Source organism: Trichogramma pretiosum, unplaced genomic scaffold, assembly GCF_000599845.2.
Source record: "Trichogramma pretiosum strain Unisexual culture from Peru unplaced genomic scaffold, Tpre_2.0 scaffold102, whole genome shotgun sequence".
In the NCBI taxonomy this organism is placed as follows: Eukaryota; Metazoa; Arthropoda; class Insecta; order Hymenoptera; family Trichogrammatidae; genus Trichogramma; species Trichogramma pretiosum.
This window is the reverse complement of record NW_019640799.1, coordinates 74,203-96,915: the sequence shown is the minus strand read 5'-3', so window position 1 is coordinate 96,915 and position 22,713 is coordinate 74,203. Positions and strand designations below refer to the sequence as shown.

The 22,713-nt window shown below is 42.6% G+C and overlaps 3 protein-coding genes across 6 annotated transcripts; 2 read left to right on the top strand and 1 right to left on the bottom strand.

Annotated features, from left to right (window-relative positions):
- The first annotated feature begins 9 nt into the window (after positions 1-9).
- Positions 10-14,104, top strand: LOC106653403. 4 transcript variants are annotated; one of them, XM_023458563.1, is made up of 6 exons: positions 10-338; positions 8,097-8,468; positions 9,359-9,602; positions 10,561-10,973; positions 12,785-13,127; positions 13,201-14,104. In XM_023458563.1, exons 2-6 carry the CDS (start codon positions 8,256-8,258, stop codon positions 13,323-13,325), a joined length of 1,338 nt encoding a protein of 445 aa, XP_023314331.1. In that variant the 5' UTR covers positions 10-338; positions 8,097-8,255; the 3' UTR covers positions 13,326-14,104. The 4 variants fall into 4 exon arrangements, with proteins under 4 accessions (XP_023314331.1, XP_014228302.1, XP_014228303.1 ...); XM_014372816.2 differs by lacking the exon at positions 10-338 and adding an exon at positions 349-491; XM_014372817.2 differs by lacking the exon at positions 10-338 and adding an exon at positions 2,592-2,891.
- Positions 14,105-14,154: 50 nt separating this feature from the next.
- LOC106653458 lies at positions 14,155-15,533 on the bottom strand. The gene is made up of 3 exons (XM_014372905.2): positions 15,115-15,533; positions 14,775-14,936; positions 14,155-14,696 (listed from the first exon to the last, which is right to left on the bottom strand). Exons 1-3 carry the CDS (start codon positions 15,182-15,184, stop codon positions 14,470-14,472), a joined length of 459 nt encoding a protein of 152 aa, XP_014228391.1. The 5' UTR covers positions 15,185-15,533; the 3' UTR covers positions 14,155-14,469.
- A 140-nt stretch (positions 15,534-15,673) lies between these two features.
- LOC106653448 (28S ribosomal protein S30, mitochondrial) lies at positions 15,674-17,924 on the top strand. The gene is made up of 4 exons (XM_014372889.2): positions 15,674-16,334; positions 16,401-17,002; positions 17,078-17,468; positions 17,552-17,924. Exons 1-4 carry the CDS (start codon positions 15,784-15,786, stop codon positions 17,856-17,858), a joined length of 1,851 nt encoding a protein of 616 aa, XP_014228375.1. The 5' UTR covers positions 15,674-15,783; the 3' UTR covers positions 17,859-17,924.
- Positions 17,925-22,713: the final 4,789 nt, after the last annotated feature.

The window sequence follows — 22,713 nt, the reverse complement described above, 5'->3', positions numbered from 1 at the left end:
GAGGCTATAAAATCGTACCTATAATAGTCTCTTCTTTTCCAGCGGGCTTGACACATTATTGCCGTATAGTGTCACGCAGTTTTACTCGTGTATGTGTGAAGTGTGCAATCCTAAAACGCACGTATTACGCGTGTATCATTGGTATATATATATACAGTCCATGCCGGACCGGGACTCTGAACTCCGACTTGAATACTCGCACACACATGTAGTCACAGCAGCAGCAGCAGCAGCAGCAGAAGCAACACACATACTTCGATACTTACCTGCGTGTATCGAAAATCACGCGTAGGCTGCTTAGCTGCTGCGGCGAAAGCGCGTGTGCTAATATTCGCAGTGTAAGTACAAGTGTAAATGTAAGACTCGGCAGCCAAGCAGTTGTCGTGCAGTCGCTTGTTTACCTATATGTAGTGTAGCACCGAGTGTCGCTGCGCTTCTGCTCTTTTCTTTTGTACACAATTCGGAGCAACGCGACGACGGTCGACGAATCGGTGAGTGGATTACCAAAAGAGCGTGAATTTTTTTTGTATGTAATATTATCGTTTTCGAAGTGCATCATGTCCCGCCGGCTCGTATGTTACGTTTAAATTGTGCGCGAAACCGGTGACATCTCGTTAAAAGGCATCGTCGCGCGAGTGTCTCCTTCGAAGAGTTGAAACTCGATACTTCAAACGCGACAGCCTACTAACTACTACCTATTTCAAGCACTTCTGGAATTCTGAATTCGGATGTTAGTCCGTTGTCTATGTGTGTGCGCGACGCTGCCAAGCCTCGAGACTCTGCTATCTCTCTCTCTCTCGCGCCGACGGTTCATGTATACCTATAGGCCTATATTTATAGATGTTGCGTGCGCGCCTTAGTCGCACTGTTCTTCTGCGACTTTTGCCGTCAGAGATCCGCTCGTTCGCAAGTGTGTGTGTGTTACATGATACAATACATTTCCATAGCGCCGGTAGATGTGTTACATTGATGCGTGTACGTGAGTTTATGTGTGTATGTGTCAGGTGAGCTGCCAAAAACTGGAGTTCCTGTAAATACATAAGCAATAGTGAGCGCACAACATCCGTTATAGTTAGCCGCGATTGACTCATTACAACTATATACTGCGCTCCGTATTTTATTTTCACTATGACAGAAAATTACTTAAATACAACAAATTTTCGATGCCTCACGATGACAGCTGATTTTTCAACAAATTAGACGAGAACTTAAACCGCTAATTAACTCGCGAAACACGAGAGTTACGAAGAAAGTGACAGGCCGAGCGATAAGCTGATAAGTTCTTTTTTTTTTGTCGTATCGTGCTTCATCGATTTCTTGGCGTCTCGTATAAGTGTTTAGTAGCGTAGGTACAAGATGATAAAAAAACTGTAGTATTAGGTGAAAAACCAGTATCTCAAAAATATTAGTTGGTCAATTCGTTGAGTCAGTAGCTGAAAAAAACTGATACAATCCGCATAATATGAGTCACGCGTAAATAGCCGTCAGGTATAATATAAGATAATTTTTTTCTTCTCTCGTCGACTCCCAAAAAAATGACGGTACACACATTGCGATCGCTCGAGATAAGAGTCTATAAGTACGATGTGTCTCACGCACTTTGTGTGCCGTTCTTTGACTGCACTGCGTGCACGAGTAAACGCGCGAACATAACTGCAAGTTTTGTATATTATATCGGAAATTATCGTCGCTCGCTTATCTCTATGCCTCGGAGCGCAGCGGGCGAAACTCGAGCGAATGAAAAGTTTTCAAGGGTGTCTCCAAGTGCGACCTTTCATATAGTGCTATACGATTCACGATCAATGAAATATCGCGTGCGATGATGCGCGCGAAAGGTTCCCGCGCTTTTTTCAACGCCACGCGCGGTGCATTTCTATAAAACGTAAACAAAGTCGTCGTCGTCGTCGGCTCGGCGTGACATAAGGCTCGAAAAATGCGCGCTTCGCAAACTGCTTACTGTGCACCGCGCGGAGCTCTTGCGTATCTATCTATCTATAATATAAAAAATATAAATACTTAATACAACACGTCGTCGCGATGAGACAGCCGCGCGTGAAAATTCGACGACGACGGGCTCATTAAGAATTAATGGCCGCGCGCGCGATGATCGGTGCGCGCCGATAATGAACGACAATAACGAGGCTCTCTGTGTGCAATGTATGGGGATCGATTCGTCGTGGGATCGAACGCACGAGTGCCTTAACGTACGATTAGCTATGCCGCGTTGTTGTTATATTACGTTATATTAAGGCTTATGATATTCGACGTAATATCTTCGGGCGGTCGATGCGTGAGTATAGCACACAGCCTGTGCATACACCGAGGCCAGAGCTATACTAGCGATTATTAAAGTGCTCGTGCTCGCGCTCGCGCCAAAGAAAAAAAAGAGACAAAGCGAAAACACATGGACTGCGGTCGCGGCGAGCTGCACCGCTACCGCTGCTGCAGACAAGTAGGTAGTACATACACGAGAGCTTGTAGGCAGGCTATACTTATAGCCAAGTATTGTATGTGTAGCGGAGAAGAGGGACGCCAGGCCTCTCTGCACCTCTATATATGCTGCTATACACGCGGCGTGTGTGGCTCTCTTATAAAATCTCGCTGCCGAGCGGCTCGCGGCCACAGTCTATATAGATAGCTGCTGCTCTCCGGTATAGGCGCGTGTGCATGGTATGCGCTGGACTCGGCCCAGTCTCGAGTATACATAAAATATCTCGCTGCATACCTGTTGCTCTGTGCGCGTGTGTTGTGGTGCTGTTTCATGTGTGCGTCGTATAGAGTGCGATTTTTCACCGACGCGTGTGGGCCAGTTGTTATTAACAACATAATATAACGACGAGTTCGTGTCATCGTCTTCGTGACGTCTCTCTGCATCTCTTTATATACTGCAGGTGTGTCGAGGTGAGTGCGCGTCGCGGTCGACCTTGTTTTCCTCGAATTTGTTTCTTTTTTTTTTTGTTGTTACCGATCAGCGGTTGCAGTTGCAGATGGCCGTGTGTGTAATGCGCACACGCGATCTCGCGCCGCTGTATGTTTTGATTTTCCGCTCGAGCGAGCGACGCTCCATCCGCGGAGCGTGACATAATTACACTTACAATACGATCACGACCGTAATAGCTCTCTCGTGTTTAATGTGTTTTAATGTGTATTACGTGTGTATATCGTCATGTATATAATACGAACCTCGAGTCTGTCTCGAGACTCCGATTGTGTGCGGCTGCTGCTCGTTTTTTTTTTGCACCGCTGCAGCACACACAATAAAAACCTTTCGTAATGCGGATGACTGCACCGCTTGCTCGTATTATATATATATGCGCGGCGAGTTTCAAGGATGACTCTTGTACCAGATGTATTATAATATTCGTCGTGTGCACTTTCGATTTTCGCTTCGCGCGCGCCCGCGACGACCATCGATAATTTATATCGCACATCCCGCTCGAATCAATTTCGGTGCGTTGTGTGCCCTTGCCATGCGATAAACATGCACGTACGTGAACGCACGTGATCGCCGTCGACGACGACGAAAAATTATATCGGACGTATATAAAACTGCTACTCGTGCGCAGACGACGATAAATAAACAATTGCGTAATAACGATACCTGCATGCCGCACGAGCTCGTTTGGAAAATAACCGGCTGGCTCGTGAAATTTTTTTTTTAATCGCCGACAACAATCGCAAAATTAAAATTATTAAAATTAAAAAAAAGAGAGACAATCGACGCGCTGTTTTCTTTCGCTTGGCTAAGTTGAAAAAATTTCAGACGTATAAACATTCTGCGCCGCGCAATTCGAAAATATTAAAATAACTATACACATAGCCGATGTGCCGCTGCCGCGCGTGCTTAAGCGTAATAATGGAATCCGTTCCTTATGTTGATGCTTATAAACGGGCGCGCGCGAGCGTCTAATGAACTTCACGTTTAATGAGTAAGTCAAGCTAATTAGAGGAGCGAGGGAGTAATTTTGCGCCCCATGGGCGCCGCCGCCGCCGAGAGCAAACAAAGCCAATCTTTCATATACGCGTATAACTAAATTTTCTTGTGCTACACTTGTTAACATAGACAGGTTGGCGCGACGACGCGTAATTTTTGTGCCCATGCTGTGAAAAATGTTTGAGAAAACCCCGCGTCTTATTTCGTCGAATTTTACAAGCTTTATATAATTATAATGATAAAGACAACGAGTTTCGCTCGAAATGCGATTGCACTATTGATGCGTAGAACGCACGAAAAAGGCCAAGCACTCGCTGCTCCTCTCTGCACGAGTGAGTAATTTTGGACGATGTGTATAATTTCACGCTCAAAGTTGAATTTAATGAAATAACGCGCGGCAGCATCGTGAGCGAAAATTAAAGTCCTGCAATGTCGCACACACAGATAATTGTCGTCGTTGAGCGACGGCGAAGCATAGTTGTATACAAACACGCGACTAAATTTTCTCCGAGAGCTTCCGAAAACGTACGTACACAATATCTCGCGATTCGAAGTGTACATGCATCGAAATTAATTTATTCATTTTCGAGGACGCGGCTGCGAGGATAATTACTGCTGCGCAGCATTCGATCGAGAAGATATAATTTGCACAAAAAAATCGATAGCGTTTCGGGTACGTAATGACAAAGTCGCTGCGACAAAACCGGCGGGCAAAGCCTTTTTTCCGCGTATGCCGCTGCTATACCGTTGAATAAATGAAACGCAGTCGTATATAGTCGTGTGCCAGAATCGCGACGCTGCGTACCACATATTAACGTTTTCTTTTTATCGACGCGTATATACGTACACATGTATACGCAAGTTACCTATATATCTATACATGGCTATAACGGGAACGACGGCGTCGAGAGCTATAATGCAGTGCAGCTGCTGCAGGCACTACTATGACTACAACTATATACTACTATGAGCTAAGATGTAAAAGAGGGTCGACGCGTTGCTCATCCTCCTCTACGCGCGGGGGGACCCCGCTATTCGTCGTGTATTATATACATACTTATCTTGTATATATAGTTCTAAAGCGACTGTGTAAGTACGCGCCACCGCAGCGAGCTCGTTATTAGCGGATCATCGGAATGAGCCCGCGAACAATGCGTCTTATAACGTTGTCGAGGACGACGCGAGCGAGAGCTCGGGCTGAGAAAATTGCATTCCACTGCGGGTGTCGAGAAGAGCCGCGCGATACGCATCTCTCTGCGGCATTAAAAAGACGTTTCCGTGCTTAATGCCGCGTGTAGAATATGGTGTATTAAAAAATGATTGTTATTATTATTATTAGATTCGATCGGAAGCTCTCGCGATTAATTTTCCCTCCGCCATGGTATTTGTTGACTTGAGTCATGAGACAGCTTACACACATGCAGCGATTCGTCAGCCATACGTACCGCCCTTTTGTAATGACGCCGTGATGTATTATGCGCAATCGATATTTTTATCATTATTATATATAGCCGGCGAGCAGAGTGAAAAATGACGCTCATCGCGCTGCGCCGCGCCGCATCGTAAATTAATGCTATTTAGAAAGTCGTGCGCGCCTGCGGGGATAGACGCGTTGAATTTCATTATGTACTATTCTTGCCAATATGACAATCGTGCTATTGCACACTTGCTGCAGCGGCGGTGTAATAATCCTTAGCTCATCGCTCGGTGTGAGTCAGCCTCAACGGCGGCTAGAGATAGATAGATAGATCGATCTATCTTCGAAAACACTATAAGCTCGAGAGGGAGATCGAAATGTCGATCTTCGCGAAAAGTAATTAATATACTATAGAAGCAATTGTAATCGAATCCTCCAAGATGCTATATGAAATTAATCGCGGATTTTCCGGGCGTCGTACGCGATTGACACCCGTTTGCGCACAAACGCTCCTCGCGTTATCGTCGCCTCGCGATCATCGTGCTGCAGCAGCGCAGGCCATTATAATATCAACCACACGCAGGTATTATGTTATTATCGATCGTATGGCCGAGAGAGAGAGAGAAAATTAATTATAATACGCCGTTGAAATTGATGGTCGCGCGCGCGCGTATAAACACGATGACATAATGTAATCGCCGAATCAAAATAGTCGATATTTGGCGGGGTAAATTCGCGGATTATAACTATTGATCGACGCGGACTTGAGTCGTGCCGCGAGTACAGCGTTGTAATAAGTATATATATAAAGTCGAGAGTCGTCGGCCGCCGCCTTTGTACTCTACCCGCGCCTCGAGCTTTTAGCATGCTATTCGCAAAGCGCACACTTCTTTATACTTATATACCTCGAGACTAGCGCCTAATACGTCCGCGAGCGCTAAATTATTCAATTAGCGCCGCTGCCGCCGCCACGACGCGCATAGTAGTAGTACGTGCCAGTCTGCATAAGTATTATATAGAAATGAAGCGCAACGCAACGGTTAAAGGCTATGTTGTAAGCTTTTGCATGCACACGCCTAGCTCAGTTTCGCTCCGAGCTACATTGCCGCTTTTTGTTTTTTTCAATTAAACTGTGCGCGCGCGCGCTAATGAATTTCCACGCGCGGTGCAGGATGGTATGAACGAGCCAAAGCTCTCGTTTGGTTATCTTTCGCGCAAAAAACTTTTGAATATTTGCCCTCGAGTCGACTTATAACCGGTGGCGGTGGTATACAAACACGCGCGTCTCGACTTTCTTCGACTGCATCGATACGTATACGCTAAATAGCAAATTAAGCGGGATCGTCGTGACTATGACGTTTGCTCGATCGAACGTATTTTACTTTCGAAGCTCGTGCTGCATAAGCTTGTCAATTTTGGTTCGAGTTTCGAATGAATAGCGAATTTCAGCCGATATTTTTTACGCATTATCCACCCGAGTAAACAGGAGAGCTCGATGCGCTATACGTAGTCCGAACGGCGTATCATTTATGTATGATCCAGCCGAGAGCTTCACTCGCGATGATCTCTCTAACGATCTCTGACTGGCAGTTTTTCTATACATATCTTTTTCTTATCTCTTTTATAACAAGCGTTTATCCGATTACGAGCAGTCCAAGCGTATAAATTCTCAGTTAGCTTACACGCATTGTTTACATCCTACTACTACTGCAAGTTGAAAGCTCGTCTCTGACACACACACCTAAAAATTACAATTCGAATAGCTCTGTGTTTGCATCCATTAGTTTTCCTGTATGTGTATAGTGTATACCTGCATGGGTGTATAAGTAAATCATCGCTCATCCGCCGGGTTACTTTCAATTTTACACGCGCGCACTCGATAATGTAAACAGCGTGTATACTGCGATTCCATTAAACGTATAATTTTTGTGTTTTTTTTTTTATAGCTTTTTCAAACGTCAAAACGAACATTGACGAACGAAATAACCTTTCGTTGCTGTAATAGCACGCGCGCGCGGGAGAGAGAGCTTTGTTCTTCTAACGCGTGCGAGCCCGTCAATAGCGGGGAAAAAATGAAAGCTCTGCTGCTGCTGCTGCTGTGGGCCGAATAAGCGACTCTCTCTGTCTCTCTCGTACAACTACTCTGTGCGTATATACATATATATGTATACATAAAAAAGCTCCGGGGCGCGCAAAAGCTCGGGCACGAGAGTGCGAACAAATGTTTGTGTGTGGCTCTCTCTCTCTCTCTGTCTCTCTCTCTTTTCGTTAAATTATACATGGACAGCTCTGACACGCGGGCGTGCTGCTGCACATAAAACACGCGTGCACTGGGATACGCGCGATAGCGCGCTCACACGCATACACACGAAGTAAATGACGCTGGCCGCCGCCGCCACGTCGTTGACACCCTTTGCTGCTGGTGCTCGCGCGTCGATCGAGAGAACAAAACAAATACAGCAACAACAACAACGGCAGCGGCCGCACGATAAAAAGCTCGCGAGCTGGTGTCGCGTCGCATCGATGATAAATCTCTCTCCCTTTCGCTGCTGCATACAAAAATTTTCGAAAAACGAAATTTCGCATACGCGACGTAATCGCTTCGGAGCAATGTGTTGTGCGTGTATAAAGCTCGCGTGTCGTGCAGCTGCTGCAATTCTCACTCCCCCGCTCGTGTATATGATAAATCTACAGCACGGATTACACGACGCCTTTATGTATAAATGCGCATTTTTGCCTTTGCAGGTCGCCTCCCCCTCCGGAAAAATTGACGCGCCAGGATCCCGATGAGTATTATCGTCTGCAGCTGTTGTGGGCCAGATAAAGCTGCTGCAGTCGAGCGGTCGCGATAAATCCTATTTTTCACGTGCACAGTCTACCTCGTCGATTATCGTTGTCGTCATCATGGCGATGGCAAAGCTGAAGAACTTCATCGACACGAGCCTGAAGACGGTGTCGCAGCCGATCGAACGAGCCACGGGCGGTCCTCTGGAGCCCGAGGTCGGACTCAGGATCGTGCACTCGGCCGACGAGAAGAATCTCAGGGTGACGGTGCTGGGCGCCCGACACCTGCCTCAGAACTTCGGCCTGACGCGAGTCAACAGTTACATAGTCAAGGTGGGTAAAGGCGTCGGTCGATTCATGTATTCGCGTACACGAATATGTTTCATTACGATACAAAAGAGGCGCTTGCGCGAGTTTATTTTGAGTTCGATGTGCGGTAAAGGGTACCAAATTTTTCTGCTCACTTATTATGGAAGCTTCCTATCAAAGCTGCCAGAATGATTCCAAAAAGTTTGTTATCAACTACCATAAGCTTTTAAGGAAAAGTCTCTTAGAATTGTTACGAATTATCCTTTTTCATTTGCAATAGCGAATCATGCAATATCTAATGCATCTCGATTTGGAGTGTAATGGTTAATTGAGTTTGAACGCAAGTAGTTTGGACAGTAATGTGATCCTTTATACGCGGCTTGCTTCAAAATTGTTTGTTAGTTTTCTTGGCTAATTAATGATACTATTGTGTGTTTATGAAACGTACGCTTTTCAACACATTCGATTTATCCGCCCAACCATCTTGATTGTTTCAAAAAATTTAGACGAGTTTTCAACCACTCTGACTTTACCGTAATAATAGCACTTTGAACTTCTACCGCTAGATGGCGAGTATCTTTATCCGTCGATCTACAAGTGGCAAAATCAAAATAACTGTATAAGTCAAAGCGAAAACGTGTTAAAGGTATCGTAGCGTTCATCACACGATAAAGAAAATTCTTGACTCTCTCTCTCTCTCTCTCTCCATAGCACGTACCCGCGTTTTATTATTAAATGTATAAGTGGTCATAACGAATTCATCCGAGCAGCTCTAGTATAAATAGCGCAAGTTTACCCTCGTCGCGATCGTCCCTCAAACTCTCTCTCTCTCTTCTCTATATAATTTTCTCTTTCTCTTCCCTTCGAACTCGTGCATTTGTCACGCGTTAAAATATACGATAATGCGCGCACAGGTGAAACTTCTTCCGGGCAAGGAAAAGTTCGAAACGACGGCGCGCAACGAGTCGTGGCCTCAGTGGAACGAGGAGTTCTGCTTCCCGCTGCGCAAAGAGACCAAGGCCAAGAAGTTCGGCAAGACGAAGGTCGTCGAGGAGGAGATCGGTGCCTCGAAGATCATCGTGGCGACGTTATACGCGGTGTTGGAGGACAAGCCGCTGATAGCCACCGAGAAGAAGGAGAACGACAAGGATAACAAAGGTGCGTTGCTTCCTTTGATTTTCAAGTCTCTATTTTGACTTTTTAATTAAGGTATACACATGTTTGGGGGCTGGGTACCACATATCTTTTACGCAAACAAAAACGCGTATCGATATACTGTATGTATAATATACCCTCGGCATATTTTAACGACCGCAAAAGGCAGCAGCAGCAAACGTCGTTAAACATGCGCCTGTATAAGCGCCGAGCGCGACTGTTTGACGAAATTGATCAAAGGAAAAGATCTCTCTCTCTCTCTCTCTCTCTCTCTCTCTCTCTCTAGCTCCGAAGCTCTGCCACTGCTACGATCGTTTGTAAAGTCATTATATTCATACGCCGTTGTGAATTTCTCGCGCATACACATCTCTAGATACGTACTTCAAAGTCCGCGAGACTCTCGCGCTGGAAGTAGTGCAACCAAAGCACGTCAACGAGAAGAACAACAACGACGGCCTTTCAACTCGATCTTGCGTGTGTATGCACACACGTTGGTGCTTGCAGAAGCAGCTGCACATCATCTTTGTAATATTTGCGCATGCAGCAGCAGCACCACTTGTGCTCTTTCGATCGCCTCTTTTTTTTTTCTTTCAAAAGACTACTACTATTACTACTTCTTGGAAAAAAGACTCGGCTGCGGCGCGATCCACGAATGATACGTTCTCTCGTTATTCGGATGCGAGCGACTCTCCTAATAATTGGACGAATAAAAGCTCTATGCGCGTATAGCAAACATCAAAGAACCTCGACGTCGCTCGCTCACTCGCTCGCTCGTGTGTATGCAGTATATGACATGCGCATATGTATACAAAGTTTGCCAGTTTAAGTTAAGCCGCATATATGCGCCGAGTAAATAATCCAAATATTATGCGCTCGTTGAGAGAGCAAACTCATAGATACAGCCAACTTTCTGGGTAAATTAAAAAAAAAAAAAGTAATAATATTTTTCGTATTATTTCAGCGAAAGAGTCCAAGAGCCTGTTCCCCGTCAAGGGCGGCAAGAAGGAGATCGGCGGCAGCAGCTCGGCCCAGATCCAGGAGCAGAAGGAGCTGAACCAGCATCAGTCGCTCAACAGCCGAGGCACCAAGCTCCTCAGCCAGATATTCGGCAACAAGAGCTCCGACAAGATAAGCAGCGGCGAGGACAACACCTCCTCGTCTACGAAGTCCGGATCGACGGGATTGACGCGCTATCAGGAGCAGCGCAAGGCCTTCGCTCAGAGGCGCACGATCGGCGCCACCTCGGTACCCCTGGATCCGCGCAACTTCACGAGCAAACCGGCCAAGGCCAAGCATCCGTCGGACGTGTCGACCGGGGACATGTGGAGGACGCTGAAGCCGATATCCAGTGGGATTTCCGGCGCCGAGGAACGGGTTAGTATAGATAATCATGATAGTGACCGCAGCTGCTATATGCAGCGAGAGATCCGTTTGATTGACCGATTGTCTCGAGTGCAGCAGCCAGACACTGTGTGTCCCTCTCTCTGATTTGATCCAATTGAACTTATTAATTACATTATGACGTGCCTGTGTGTGTCAGTTCCTTTATCAATCTCGCTATTCTCCTCGTTGTTGCTCCAGTGCCTGCGGGTCAACAAAAGTCGTGCGCGTCGATCCCCCCGCGGGTCAACGCTCTAAAGTCAAGGAAAGCTCTCGCACGCGATCGGACGATGACACACGTATACGCAAGCACAAGCACTTAAAATATCCAATTGAGCCAATTGATTAAAAAAAAAAAAAAAAAAAAATGACGCGCTGCACAGTATGGCTCGTATACGTACGACGTCGAGTACAATACGTCAACGCCACGCGTGTATATATATGCGCCAATTTACGCACTCGCACGACACATCGTACACGTAGTTATTATATCATTGCCAAATGCACTCTTGCTCGAATCCGTATTTTACATACCTGCGCCTCGAGATAGAAGCGCGCCGCATTTGCGTCAGTCGTATAGAAAATACGGAAAAAATGCAGTTGCAGCTGCAGCAGGAAAAAAGCTCGAGACGCGCCAAAAGTAACGTCGAATTGAATTGCTGAAGCGAGCAGCAGCAACTCTTTCATTCTCCCGTAAATCCGTGTACGCGCGCGCGTACTTTCGTATTGTACTCTACGGTAATGTAATAAGATTTCGGAGCAGCAGCAGCTCGAAAGTTTACCTCGTCTAGCTGCACACTCTTTGCTTTGCTGCGAGCTTTACCCGGGAGTAAATATATGTACGTGTGTGGGTGTGTATGTGTGTGCATCTCGAGGAGCAGCGGCAGCAGCAGCAGCTCAAACCACAAAGCGATATAGGACGTCGAGGCATTCGACGTGCAAATATATTATATATTACATACTAACATGCAAATGCGGACGTTTAAAACATTGTGAGCTGCTGCTGCTGCTGCTGAAAGCAGCAGCACAGAGACACGCTTATGGGCATTACTTTACAGAGCAAACGGTTTTGCTTTTGTGTGTTGTTCCTTCTATGCGTATACGTATATGGCACGCGAAACACGTTTATAGTCGGGCATGCCTTGTGTATCTCGAGAACGAATATTTCTCCGCGTTTCGTTGCAAAGCTACGCGTACCTTTTTTTCTCTTCTTTTCTTTTATGCAAATAATCATTTTTTGAAGTGAAACTTCTTGATATATAAAGTTTGTTTTATGCGACATGAATTTTTTTTTCATGGAATTTCGTTGAACTTTCATTATTTTGCCGGTGATTATGAAAAATAAAAAAAATATCGCATCGAAACGCCATGAAGGAAATTGGAAATACCATGATACTTTCGATGAGGTGTGTTTTTCTTCACGGTGTTTTGCAAATAGTTTGTTTTACATAGCGTTTTTCATTGTGTTTACTCTAAATACATAGCTGCTCGTTGATTTTAAAATTGACTTATATTTACCCAAGAATTTGTTTTGTGTTGCTGTAAGATTGATCGTAATCAACAGTGTCACCTTTGATTGTGAGCTTTTTAATTGCGTCAACAGATGGCGTATTGTAAAGTCGCAAGTGGCAAAAAATTATTCAGAGGGTATATATGAATACCATTTTCAAATGTATCGGTACCAGCTTAGGAATAGTAATAATTATACGAGTTTAAGTTGTATCTGTTCCCTCTATTGACTTTATGCTCAGAAATTTGTTGTCTTACCCATTATTTTCTCCAATCTCCCCCACACACGCACACAGCGAGAGAACAAAAAGGGCCAAGTGGAGATCTCGCTGCTGCAGGAGAAGAGCGGCGACAAGAAGGATGGCGAGTCCGCGGGTCGCCTCGTGCTCACCCTGATGCGGCTGCGCTGCTCGCTCCAGTCGATGCACGAGCACGAGGCCCTCAAGGGCCAGATGTACATCAAGATGTCGGTGGTCGACGCCGGCCGAGTCACGCACTTCTGGAAGAGCGACCGTTTCGCTCCGAGCGTCTCGATGAAGTTCGACGACAAGCAGGCGCAGGTCGCCGCCGAGAATCCGTACGCGGGCGCCCTCAAGGACGTCAGCTTCGTCGTCAAGTTCGTCTCGAAGAACAAAATTGGTTCGTACCCCTTTTTTTTTACACACAATGTCAGTCACGGTGTTAATTTTTTTTATTTAATTACGTCGTTCAGGCAAAAAAGTCACCGTCGGACACTTCGTCATCGGGCCGGAGGTCGGCGGCACGTACGGCGAGCAATGGAAGCAAGCCCTGGCGAAACCCGGACACGCGGTCGTCAAATGGCAGCCCTTCGAGTGATTTATGCGCTCTTCGCTACGTTTTTAAATGCCAATTTTTATCTATTACCACCGGTTCAATTTTCAAATTTGTTCGATGTACAAATTTAAACTAATTGTACCATAATTATTATTATAATATTGACGAGATGTGTAAGCGCGCGAACACGCATGTATCGAATTTTACTTATTATATTATACACGAAATGACAGAGTTATAATTTTTAATATTATAATATTTCGTTGACGCTCTGACGATGTAGTAGGCAAAGTTTACTTCGACGCGAAGGATAAAAAGTATATATGTATAGTCGGTAATCGAGCCACCCGTCCAATACGCGACGTTTAACGAGTGTACTAAAAAAACGTACAATGAATTGTGAATATTTTTTGCAAGATTTTATAGAAAAATACTCGAGTCGGATGAGAATCTGTTGCAATTGTTTGTTTTTTTTTGTTATGAAATATTCGTTAGAGTTAGTGAAGCAGTTCGTTTTCGTATCGATTCACTCTTTAATTGATTTTTAATCACTCAATCAAGTACAAATAATGATTAATTTTATAATTAATTAAATGTTTTTAACATTAGCGGATAGTAATTCCATTGACTATTGAAAAATTCTCGAATCTTACTATTTATATTGTATTACTTTACTAATCCAGGAATAACAATTTTTTATAAAAGAGAAATATTACATTGTAATCGAAACGTTTATGACAATGATTGAATGTACTTTATTATGAAATATGAAAAAAATATGTTTGATATAAAATGTAATAAAGTTTCTTTATTAATCCTTATATGATTTTATAAATATAAAAATTAATTTTTTTTAAATTGTTTACAATTGAGATTCTGCGTTGTATTATGTACAAAAATTGTAAAAAAATTTTTTCAGGCAACAATGCCTTGAAGTTTATTACACACTGTACAAAATATAAAAATGTTTACTCTAAATCTTACTATATTTTGAGTTCGTTTGTGGACGGAATCAGCATTAAGGCAGTCTTCTGCTCAGATCTATAGATTCATCTTCTAACATTTTATGTTGAATTTGATTAATTTGTTGCTTTAAAAAACTATGAAAATACAATATTTATCTGGTGAAAACTGAACAATAATTCTAAAATTCACTCATGAGTCATGCTAAGGATGTGCCTTGAATTTAGTTTCTTAGAAACCAAGAAAAAACAAGTACCGTTAAACCTATTGGAAGATATGAATTTTGATAAAGTCCTGTAGCCGAATTGCAACCATCTTTGCTGTTACAAGTACAATACTCCATAAAAATATTATAGGTACCGGTACGCATCAAGCAAAAACGTTCATCTCCCAAGATACCTGGTTCTCCCAAGAAAGCACAACTTCTAAAGTATCGCCATTCTCCGGATACTAAAATGAATTATCAAATGCAGTTATAACTACCGTCACTTATTTAATAAAAAAGATACTGAATAAAAATATATTTACCTTTCTGTCGTACTTTTCTACACATTGTTGGTCTCACTCCAGGTAGATGTTCTAAATCTTTTTCCTGGCTGCAATCAGTGATTGGAACAGTGGAGTTGTCGAAAGGATCAGCACATTTAGGATCTGAATCTGATCTGCACACCCAACATTTTATCGCCAAGCCTAAAAAGATGGCAGGATTTATACAAATGTTTTCACTTTTTGCTTGAACAAAATCTACTATGAAGGTTTTATTTAATGAAACAAATTAAAAAGTACCAAAAATTTGAGGGTAAGTGATTGTATACAAATGAATTTACATACATATTTAGTAAGGCTAAATTATATGAGTGTATTTTACCATTTGTAATGAAGCATGACAGCAAAACAAGAGTAACCAATTGAATGAGAACAATTTTTTGGCAAACCATCTTTGCCAATTAAAAAAAATTGAAAATAAAGTAAAAAAAAAACGCTGCTGAGTGATATGCACGATAGTCGGCAACGCCTATCACAATCAGCTTCAACGAATAACAATAATATAGCAATGCAACACGTTAAAAAACAAGCCAGATGTATAGTTGGCACTAGCGGCTGAGCAATGTTACGTGACGAGCCTCAACGTAATCCGCGAGGTCAATTTCAAATTTTCTCTTTGTGTGAAAAAAAATACAACAAAGTTGTGTTGAATCTACAACGTACAACAATTGAACAAAACACTAATGATTTTAAAGTAAATTTTTAAAAACAAATGAAACTCAGTTGATCGTATTCGAAAATGATCGTTTGCACGATTACCAACGAAGTGAGTTTTCCGCGAAGCCGACGAATGGCACAACACAAGTTTATTATGTGTGTATGTGTGTACTCTGGCGTTCGCGGCGGCGCGATATAGTTTCTGCAAGCGGCCTGTTTATTCGGTTTATATGTTCTGCTAGCACATAACCTAACGTCAATTTGTCTGCTTCGTGCTTTTCAAGTTATGGCAAGTTAAAAGTGCTTTGCAATTGATTGACAAAAGTGTACGAAAATGCAGTGCTGCAAGGCGAAGGCACGTCTGGCGATTCGCCTGACCCCAAGCGTGCGTTTCGTCGGCGTCGATGTGCAATTCAAAAATGTGCCCTCGTCTTACAAATACACCGGGTACTACAAGAAGGCTCGCTTGATCGACCCGGAGTCCGAGCCCTCTTTCATACCTCTGAAATGTTACAATCCACCTCAAATCGACGAGAATGGATGTTTGACACTTCCAGTCATGGAGTACACGAGGGAGGCTAGAACACGAAGAACGCGAGAGCTGTGGCACGAAAAAGTCAGGAAGCTGGATACGGTGGAGGAAAAGATTTTTGAGCTAAGCATGCCTAGATACTATGGTTGGAAGGCATATCAATTGGGCGAAGAGTTGGTGATGTACGATGCATTGCCCAAGACTCAGTACATGACTCAAACGCATATTGTTAGTGAACCAGGCCTTCCATTGCATTATGATCAGATCTTGGATGCAGAAACAATTGATGCAACCGTTCGAGACATCAAAGATCAAGTGGAAGAAACATTGGTTTTTGAGTACAATTACAGAAAGTAAGTTTGAATTCAATCTGGTGTTTAATACCAAAACAAATACAATCATCATACTGTTTTTTTCAGACAAGACTATCAGTTTTCTTTGAAAGAATTAGAAGATAAGACTTTGCAAGAAAATATCAGAACCAAAGCTATTAGTGAACAAATCAATAGAATATTGATGTCAAGTTTATCAATGAAATATCCTCATTTAATGGAATCTCAAATAGATATTGATCCACGCATTGAAGCTTTTTGGTTCTTTGGTGGTTTTGAAGTCCCTCCTCTAATTAAGAAAGCAAGAAAAAGTAAAGAAAATTCTAAAGAATGGGCAGATGAGCCTGTAAATCAACAATTACAATATAAGGGAAGACCAATTTTACAAGTAAGGCATCAATTACCTCTGAGAGAAATAATGTCTATGGAAGCTACCAAAGATACCAGTTGGGAAATTCCAGTCGAAGATTTAGATCCAAGAACTGTAGGGTACAAAAAGCTTCATGAACATGCATCAATTATTCCAGGATTCTGGCCTGGAGATCCCAATGAATTTGGATTAGTGTCATATCATAACATGGGCTACCTTCATAAGAGACACGAGACTTATGAAGATAGAGAAGAGGCAATCAAATCGCAAGCAATCTTAGCAAACTTTGCATGGCTGTACGGACAAGCATGTTATCAAGGTAAATTATTATTTTAAAAATTTTTAAATTTGAATAATTTAAATATTTCAGTTATTCTCAAAAATTTTTGTACAGGTTTTTCTACTTTCCACAATCCTACTTATCCCTTGGTCAACCAAGCAGTTATCACAAATGGTCAAGAGTGGAATTTCTCAGTTTATCAATTAAATACTACCACCATGCACATTGATGCCATTAAAGAAAATGAAACCAGAAATATGTGTTGGGTAACAGAGCCAATGAAACTTTTTGAGTGCATCGAGGATGACAAAGTCAAAGGATTCAATGATGAAGTATTAAAGAATTTGATTAAATTTTATGCCAATGTACCTCAAGTTAGAGAAGGAGTTGACATGAAACCGCACTTAGTCAAAGAAAAGCTTGTTGCCAATATCGAAGACCCAGAAAGAAGGAAATGGCTAGACGAAAGATATAAACATTTATTATCCAATCGCCCTAGACATAGGTCAGTTCACATTCAAATATTGACGAATAAAAATCTACATTCTCAATCATTACTCGTAATTAATTTTGATAATCATTTTTCAGACTGGTACCTGAAATCTACGACTGGCAGAGGATCTATATGATCGACAACAAAACGAGGCCCTTGGACAAAAGGCGAGACTGGTGGCAATTCAAGAAGCACGTGTTCCGTCGCCGACTGGACGACCATACGCCGCCCTACATTCCCAAGAAGCAGCGTGAAGATCCCAAGTCGAGAAAGAAGTGGGCGAAGATGTACTACCCATACGTGCATCCCAAGGAGATGGTCGATCCGCACAACATCAAGGAGATCGAGCGCCCGGTGCAGGGTGAGCCAGAGATCGTTCCGCCGTGGCCTAAGCATAATTGATTTAAAATAAAATTTTTGTTACAAGCAGATTGTTGAATGTTTTAATAATAATTGGAGAAAAGCAAATTTTATATACATTTTCTTTGTAATCCTGCTCAAAATTTCATCACGCTTATATGTACACGTAGATTCGATCAGTGAAAAAAAACGTGACTCCGCGGCTTGACTTTTTGCGCGTTAAAGCTCTCTCTTTCAGTGTCTGATCAGATAACTTTGCCAATATAACTTGAAGCTTGACTGGCGGCGCAGCTGTCTATATACACAAGAGCCTGCGCGCCTTTTAAAGTTTACTTCCGATTCTTCAAAAGTATTTAAATCGGCTGTTTTTGTTTGTAGCCCAGGTGAGCGAGAGAGATCCTGTATAAATTGCAAAAATTGAAAATGTAAACTTTTAGATCGTTATAAAACACAAGGAGCGATGGGCGAAGTCATTACAAGAGCCTTTTATTGGGTAGCGCTTCGGGTCGGATATACTCGGCTGCTTCAGCTCGAGGCGAAGTATTGAAAAGAGAATTTCTTTGGTCAGAGAGTCGAGGTATATATATATAGGTTTTGCGTTTCGAAACCGCATCATCCTCGATATATACATACCTATATATACACGAAGGCTGAGTTGCGGGTGGTGGTTAATTCGAGCCAGTTAATGCTACGGGCGAAAAATCGGATACTCCGAGAGCTGCTGCTCCTCTCCTCTTTGAAACGAAAAACTAATTAATTGCGCTTCACTTGGGTCGAAAAAGCCCAAGTTTCTTTCTAATCATTTGAATCAGCGAGCCGAAATGGCCGCAGCAGCAGCAGCAGCATTGGCATCAGCGAGGCGAGTGAGAGGCTTTTTTTGCAGTACCTATACCTACTAGGTAATATCTAGTACCGAATGTATGATAAATATACGAGGAAATTCGCACGCTGGCAAGGTATTTTTTGTGTCGTCTTCGTTCTTCCTTTGCCGTATAACTATAATACCGTACAGCTGGCCTTTCTCGTTCGCAGAGCAGAGCAGCGCGCGAATATGTGTGATCCGTGAGCGCAAACAACAGCGCACGAGCTTAAATCCGCTGAATTACAGGACACAACGCACACATAAACAAGCCGCTAATTACTTTAGTCAAGTTTGTCGAGTCCCTCGCGGGGGAGTAGTGGAGAAATCCACGACTCTGTATGCATGATGCAGCAGTGGCGGTATAAGCGGAGCTTCTCTCTCTCGCAGGATCCCTACTATGTATATGGTGCACGTGCGCACGGAAGGAGGAGCACAGGAAGCCCCATTTGTGTCAAGGCTTCGCGCTAATCTCGCGCTGATAAGGAGGGCCACGCCGAATATAGATTACTATACCCAGCTGCGCGCACCGGTCAGCTACTATGCGGACAGGAGCTGGACGACTCGGGATGGGTATATCGTGTATATGGGTTCCTTACGAGTCAGTGCTGATCCGATCACACCTTGATAAACGCTTTGTACTCGATATCTCGTGTGTATATCGCGAGATCGTTGTTTATCGATGCTTCGGCTCGCGAACGTGCAATTTTATTTTTTACGTATCATTGTGTCTTTTGAACAAAGAAATGATGCGAAAAATCGTCGTATTGAAAAATTTTTTATTGTAAACACAATTGTCCCGTAAGATACTCCATACGTATCATATGAAAACCATAAATGAAATATGTAACATTATAAAGTTAATTTTAAAATTAAAGTATAGTTTTTTTTCTTTTAAAAAAATGTATGATGAATAATTATTTTTTTAAATACTTGGTAGTTGATTGCGTAATATATATATTACGTCGATAACATAAAATACAATAAGAGAGATGTATAATATTATAATACACAAAAATATTCAAATTAGTCCTCAGAATCCAAGTTTCTTTTCTTTTTTTTTCACAAAACTGAACATAAATTATAACATTTATCAGGCCAAAGTGCGTCAACGATGCGCCACAATGATGTGGGCTATAAGATTATTCTTGTGTAAAAACGATTTACCTCATTGATCACATGCGTGATTTGAGTCTCGTAAAACTCGAAAAATCGGATACTCGCACAGCCCTACTAATAGTACCGTATTGAGTACAACATGGTTATATAGGGAAAAACGGTTTTTTGAAAACGGGGAGGGTTTAGCGACTACTATTGGGAGTTATGACGACGGGTTTCTTCATTTGTGGTCCTAAACTAAATTTTTGAGAAGGAGCGAGAATCGGAGCACTTTGGGAAGTAAGGACCACCCTAGTGTAAAGACTGCAATATAAACAATTCGACTAACATAAAATTTATGTTACATCATTCTGCAGGTTATTACCTTTAAAATGAGACGTCGACGAGCTCGATCGCACTAATACGAGCCAAGAGGTTGAAAGATGAAAAAAGACGTATTTCTAGGAATTTCGCACTAATTATTGCATAACTTTTTTTCTAGAGGACCGATTTTCAATTAATTTAATTGAATTTCTTTGTTTTTTAAAGAAAAATAAAATAAAAATTGTTTTAATCTATCTTCAATATTTTACAAGATATAGCTGTTTAAACAATTAATTTGTTTATAACAAAAAATTGACCAGGAATTCGGCCTGGCGACATTCAAATTCGGTTTCAGCGACCCAAAAAACATAGAAATCCGTCAACTCACTGAGGGGATCTCGCAAGTTCACTTAAATGTCACCAGCGCCCAGACTAGTGGAGCAGGGAGTGTAGTATTTCTCCATTGTTAGCGGGTTTTTGTTGCTATTTATAGCTTTTTTCCTGCCTAGAACACTATGTAAAATTTTAGAACCAGTTCGCCTTCGGGCGACTTCTGACCATTCTCGATAACTCGACGAAGTAATAACCTCATTTATATTTTGAAACTGTGAACTCCGCCGGGAGTCAAGTCTCTAGCAAACTCTGTCTTTCTGTATGTGGTTTTCGAAAATTGTTTGTACCACCACCACCTTATGTATTAATTTGTACATATTAAACAAACAATAAAAATTAAAAAAAAATGGAGTGTAGTCTCTCTCTTTCTTCGCTGAACCTCGAGCAGTGATAGAATACGTGCTCCGCGTTCTCGATGGATGAGGAGCAGAGCGGGCATTGCGCGCTATGATTGCGGTCTAAACCATCAACCAAGCGAGCACAAATTTCTTTACTATAAAATACTTTGAAATTTTTTATCACTCCTTGATCCAATGGTTGAAGCTTGGAGGTAGTATTCGGTTCTTTTTTTGCTACTTGTACAAGACATCTTGGTTTAATAATGATTTAACGGCTACAATTACGAACAAAGATCAAATGACGAATGTAAACATGTAAAGTGTAAACATACTTATGAGTATCGATGTGTTAAAATTATAATTTCGATATTTCAAACTCAATAAGTAAACAAAGTTATGTATACTGAAAAATTTTCATCTGAAAAAATACGAATTATCCAGGGGACCAAAATCCATAGTAAAAGTACGAATTATCGCGATTTTTTCAAGGGACCAAAGGTTTGATACGAATTATCGCGATACGAATTATCGAGCTTCGACTGTATAACCATTTATGTAAATCACATTGTATTTAAAAATTTAATTTATATCAATTTGCATATATATGGGTAAGGCTCAGAATTTTTTAAATAAACCTGCGCTCGTATGTCACCGATCTTGACGCGCTTTTGGTATGTTATAGTACATGGTAAAAAGGTCTTAAAACCAAAATTTTAGCCCATAGATGCTATCGCCTTCAATTAAAAAATTTGAAAAAATTCAAGGTAATGTATTTCGATGAAAAAAACGAGAAAAAAATTTTTCCAGATTTTGAAAGGCTTCGTATCGTCCTAGAAAAATTATTTACATAAAAAAATGGGGCTTTTCGGCTCTAGACGTCAGAATTCTGTCTGAAAAAATTTAAAAAAATTTGAGGTTACGTTTTGATGCCAAAAATGAGTGAAAAAAAAAATCGGGCTTGGTATTGCATCGTAGTACTGTACATGAATTTTCAAAATTTTCAATAATTTTTCCTGAAGGCCTGAAGCACTTGAAAAATCTGAAAAAATTCAAGGTTGTTCAGTTTATTAATAAGTATTTTTGTGAATTTTTTTAGATTTTTTAATTGCTTCAGGCCTTCAGAAAAAATATAGATAGAAAATGAACGTTTATAGGGGCGGAGGGGGGTAGGAAGTGGGAGGGGGTCTAAAATTTTGGTTTTGGGACCTTTTTACCGTGAAACGTTCTGCGACTGTCGTGCGCGGCTGCTTGCCTCGAGCTCGTTCGGCTGTTCACCAACTCGCTGAGACAGAGCGCCTTCGAGCGAGCCCGCTACTTCTCCGAGAGAATCGCCCTGATAACCTTGATCTTGCTCGCCGGCATGACCAGTACCTTTTTTCTGTCCTCGCTGAAGGCCTTCAGTACGTTCACGAAATTTCACTCCGACTTCGAGACTCTGCAGGATCTCCGCCGGACGGACTACGAGGTCTGGGGTCTGCCCAACAACGTGAGACGCTTCCAGAAGCCCATCGGCAAGGAGATTCGCGTGTACACCAATCTGAGCTCGTGCTTGGCCAAACTCACGAGGGACGAGCGGATCGTGTGCATCACCAGTCCGCAGCAACTCAATACCTGCGGCGTCAAGGAGAGCCGACGCGTCCACGTGTGCAAGCCGCTGATCACGTCGCAGTACGACGGCTATCACTTCTCGGCCGATTTTCCGTGCTGCCGAGATTCAATCGGATATTTCGGCGAATGAACGACGCTGGACTGATTCGGCACCACGTGGAGCCCCTGAAGATGGCTCACACTCGCTATCGCGAGGAAAGAGGGGCGGCCGAGAGGGGCGAGAGGCCAAATACGCCGTGGGGATTCTGTGCGCCGGCTGCGGACTGGCGGCTCTGAT

What these genes read in the sequence shown, in the direction of transcription:
- LOC106653403 (XM_023458563.1), top strand. Translation starts at nt 8,256, where the DNA reads ATGGCGATGGCAAAGCTGAAGAACTTCATCGACACGAGCCTGAAGACG. An exon ending in TCAACAGTTACATAGTCAAG is followed by an intron (nt 8,469 to 9,358) that starts GTGGGTAAAGGC and finishes ATGCGCGCACAG; the next exon opens with GTGAAACTTCTTCCGGGCAA. An exon ending in GAACGACAAGGATAACAAAG is followed by an intron (nt 9,603 to 10,560) that starts GTGCGTTGCTTC and finishes GTATTATTTCAG; the next exon opens with CGAAAGAGTCCAAGAGCCTG.
- LOC106653458 (XM_014372905.2), bottom strand. Translation starts at nt 15,184, where the DNA reads ATGGTTTGCCAAAAAATTGTTCTCATTCAATTGGTTACTCTTGTTTTG. An exon ending in GTCATGCTTCATTACAAATG is followed by an intron (nt 14,937 to 15,114) that starts GTAAAATACACT and finishes CCATCTTTTTAG; the next exon opens with GCTTGGCGATAAAATGTTGG. An exon ending in TAGAAAAGTACGACAGAAAG is followed by an intron (nt 14,697 to 14,774) that starts GTAAATATATTT and finishes AATTCATTTTAG; the next exon opens with TATCCGGAGAATGGCGATAC.
- LOC106653448 (XM_014372889.2), top strand. Translation starts at nt 15,784, where the DNA reads ATGCAGTGCTGCAAGGCGAAGGCACGTCTGGCGATTCGCCTGACCCCA. An exon ending in CGGACAAGCATGTTATCAAG is followed by an intron (nt 17,003 to 17,077) that starts GTAAATTATTAT and finishes ATTTTTGTACAG; the next exon opens with GTTTTTCTACTTTCCACAAT. An exon ending in TCCAATCGCCCTAGACATAG is followed by an intron (nt 17,469 to 17,551) that starts GTCAGTTCACAT and finishes ATCATTTTTCAG; the next exon opens with ACTGGTACCTGAAATCTACG.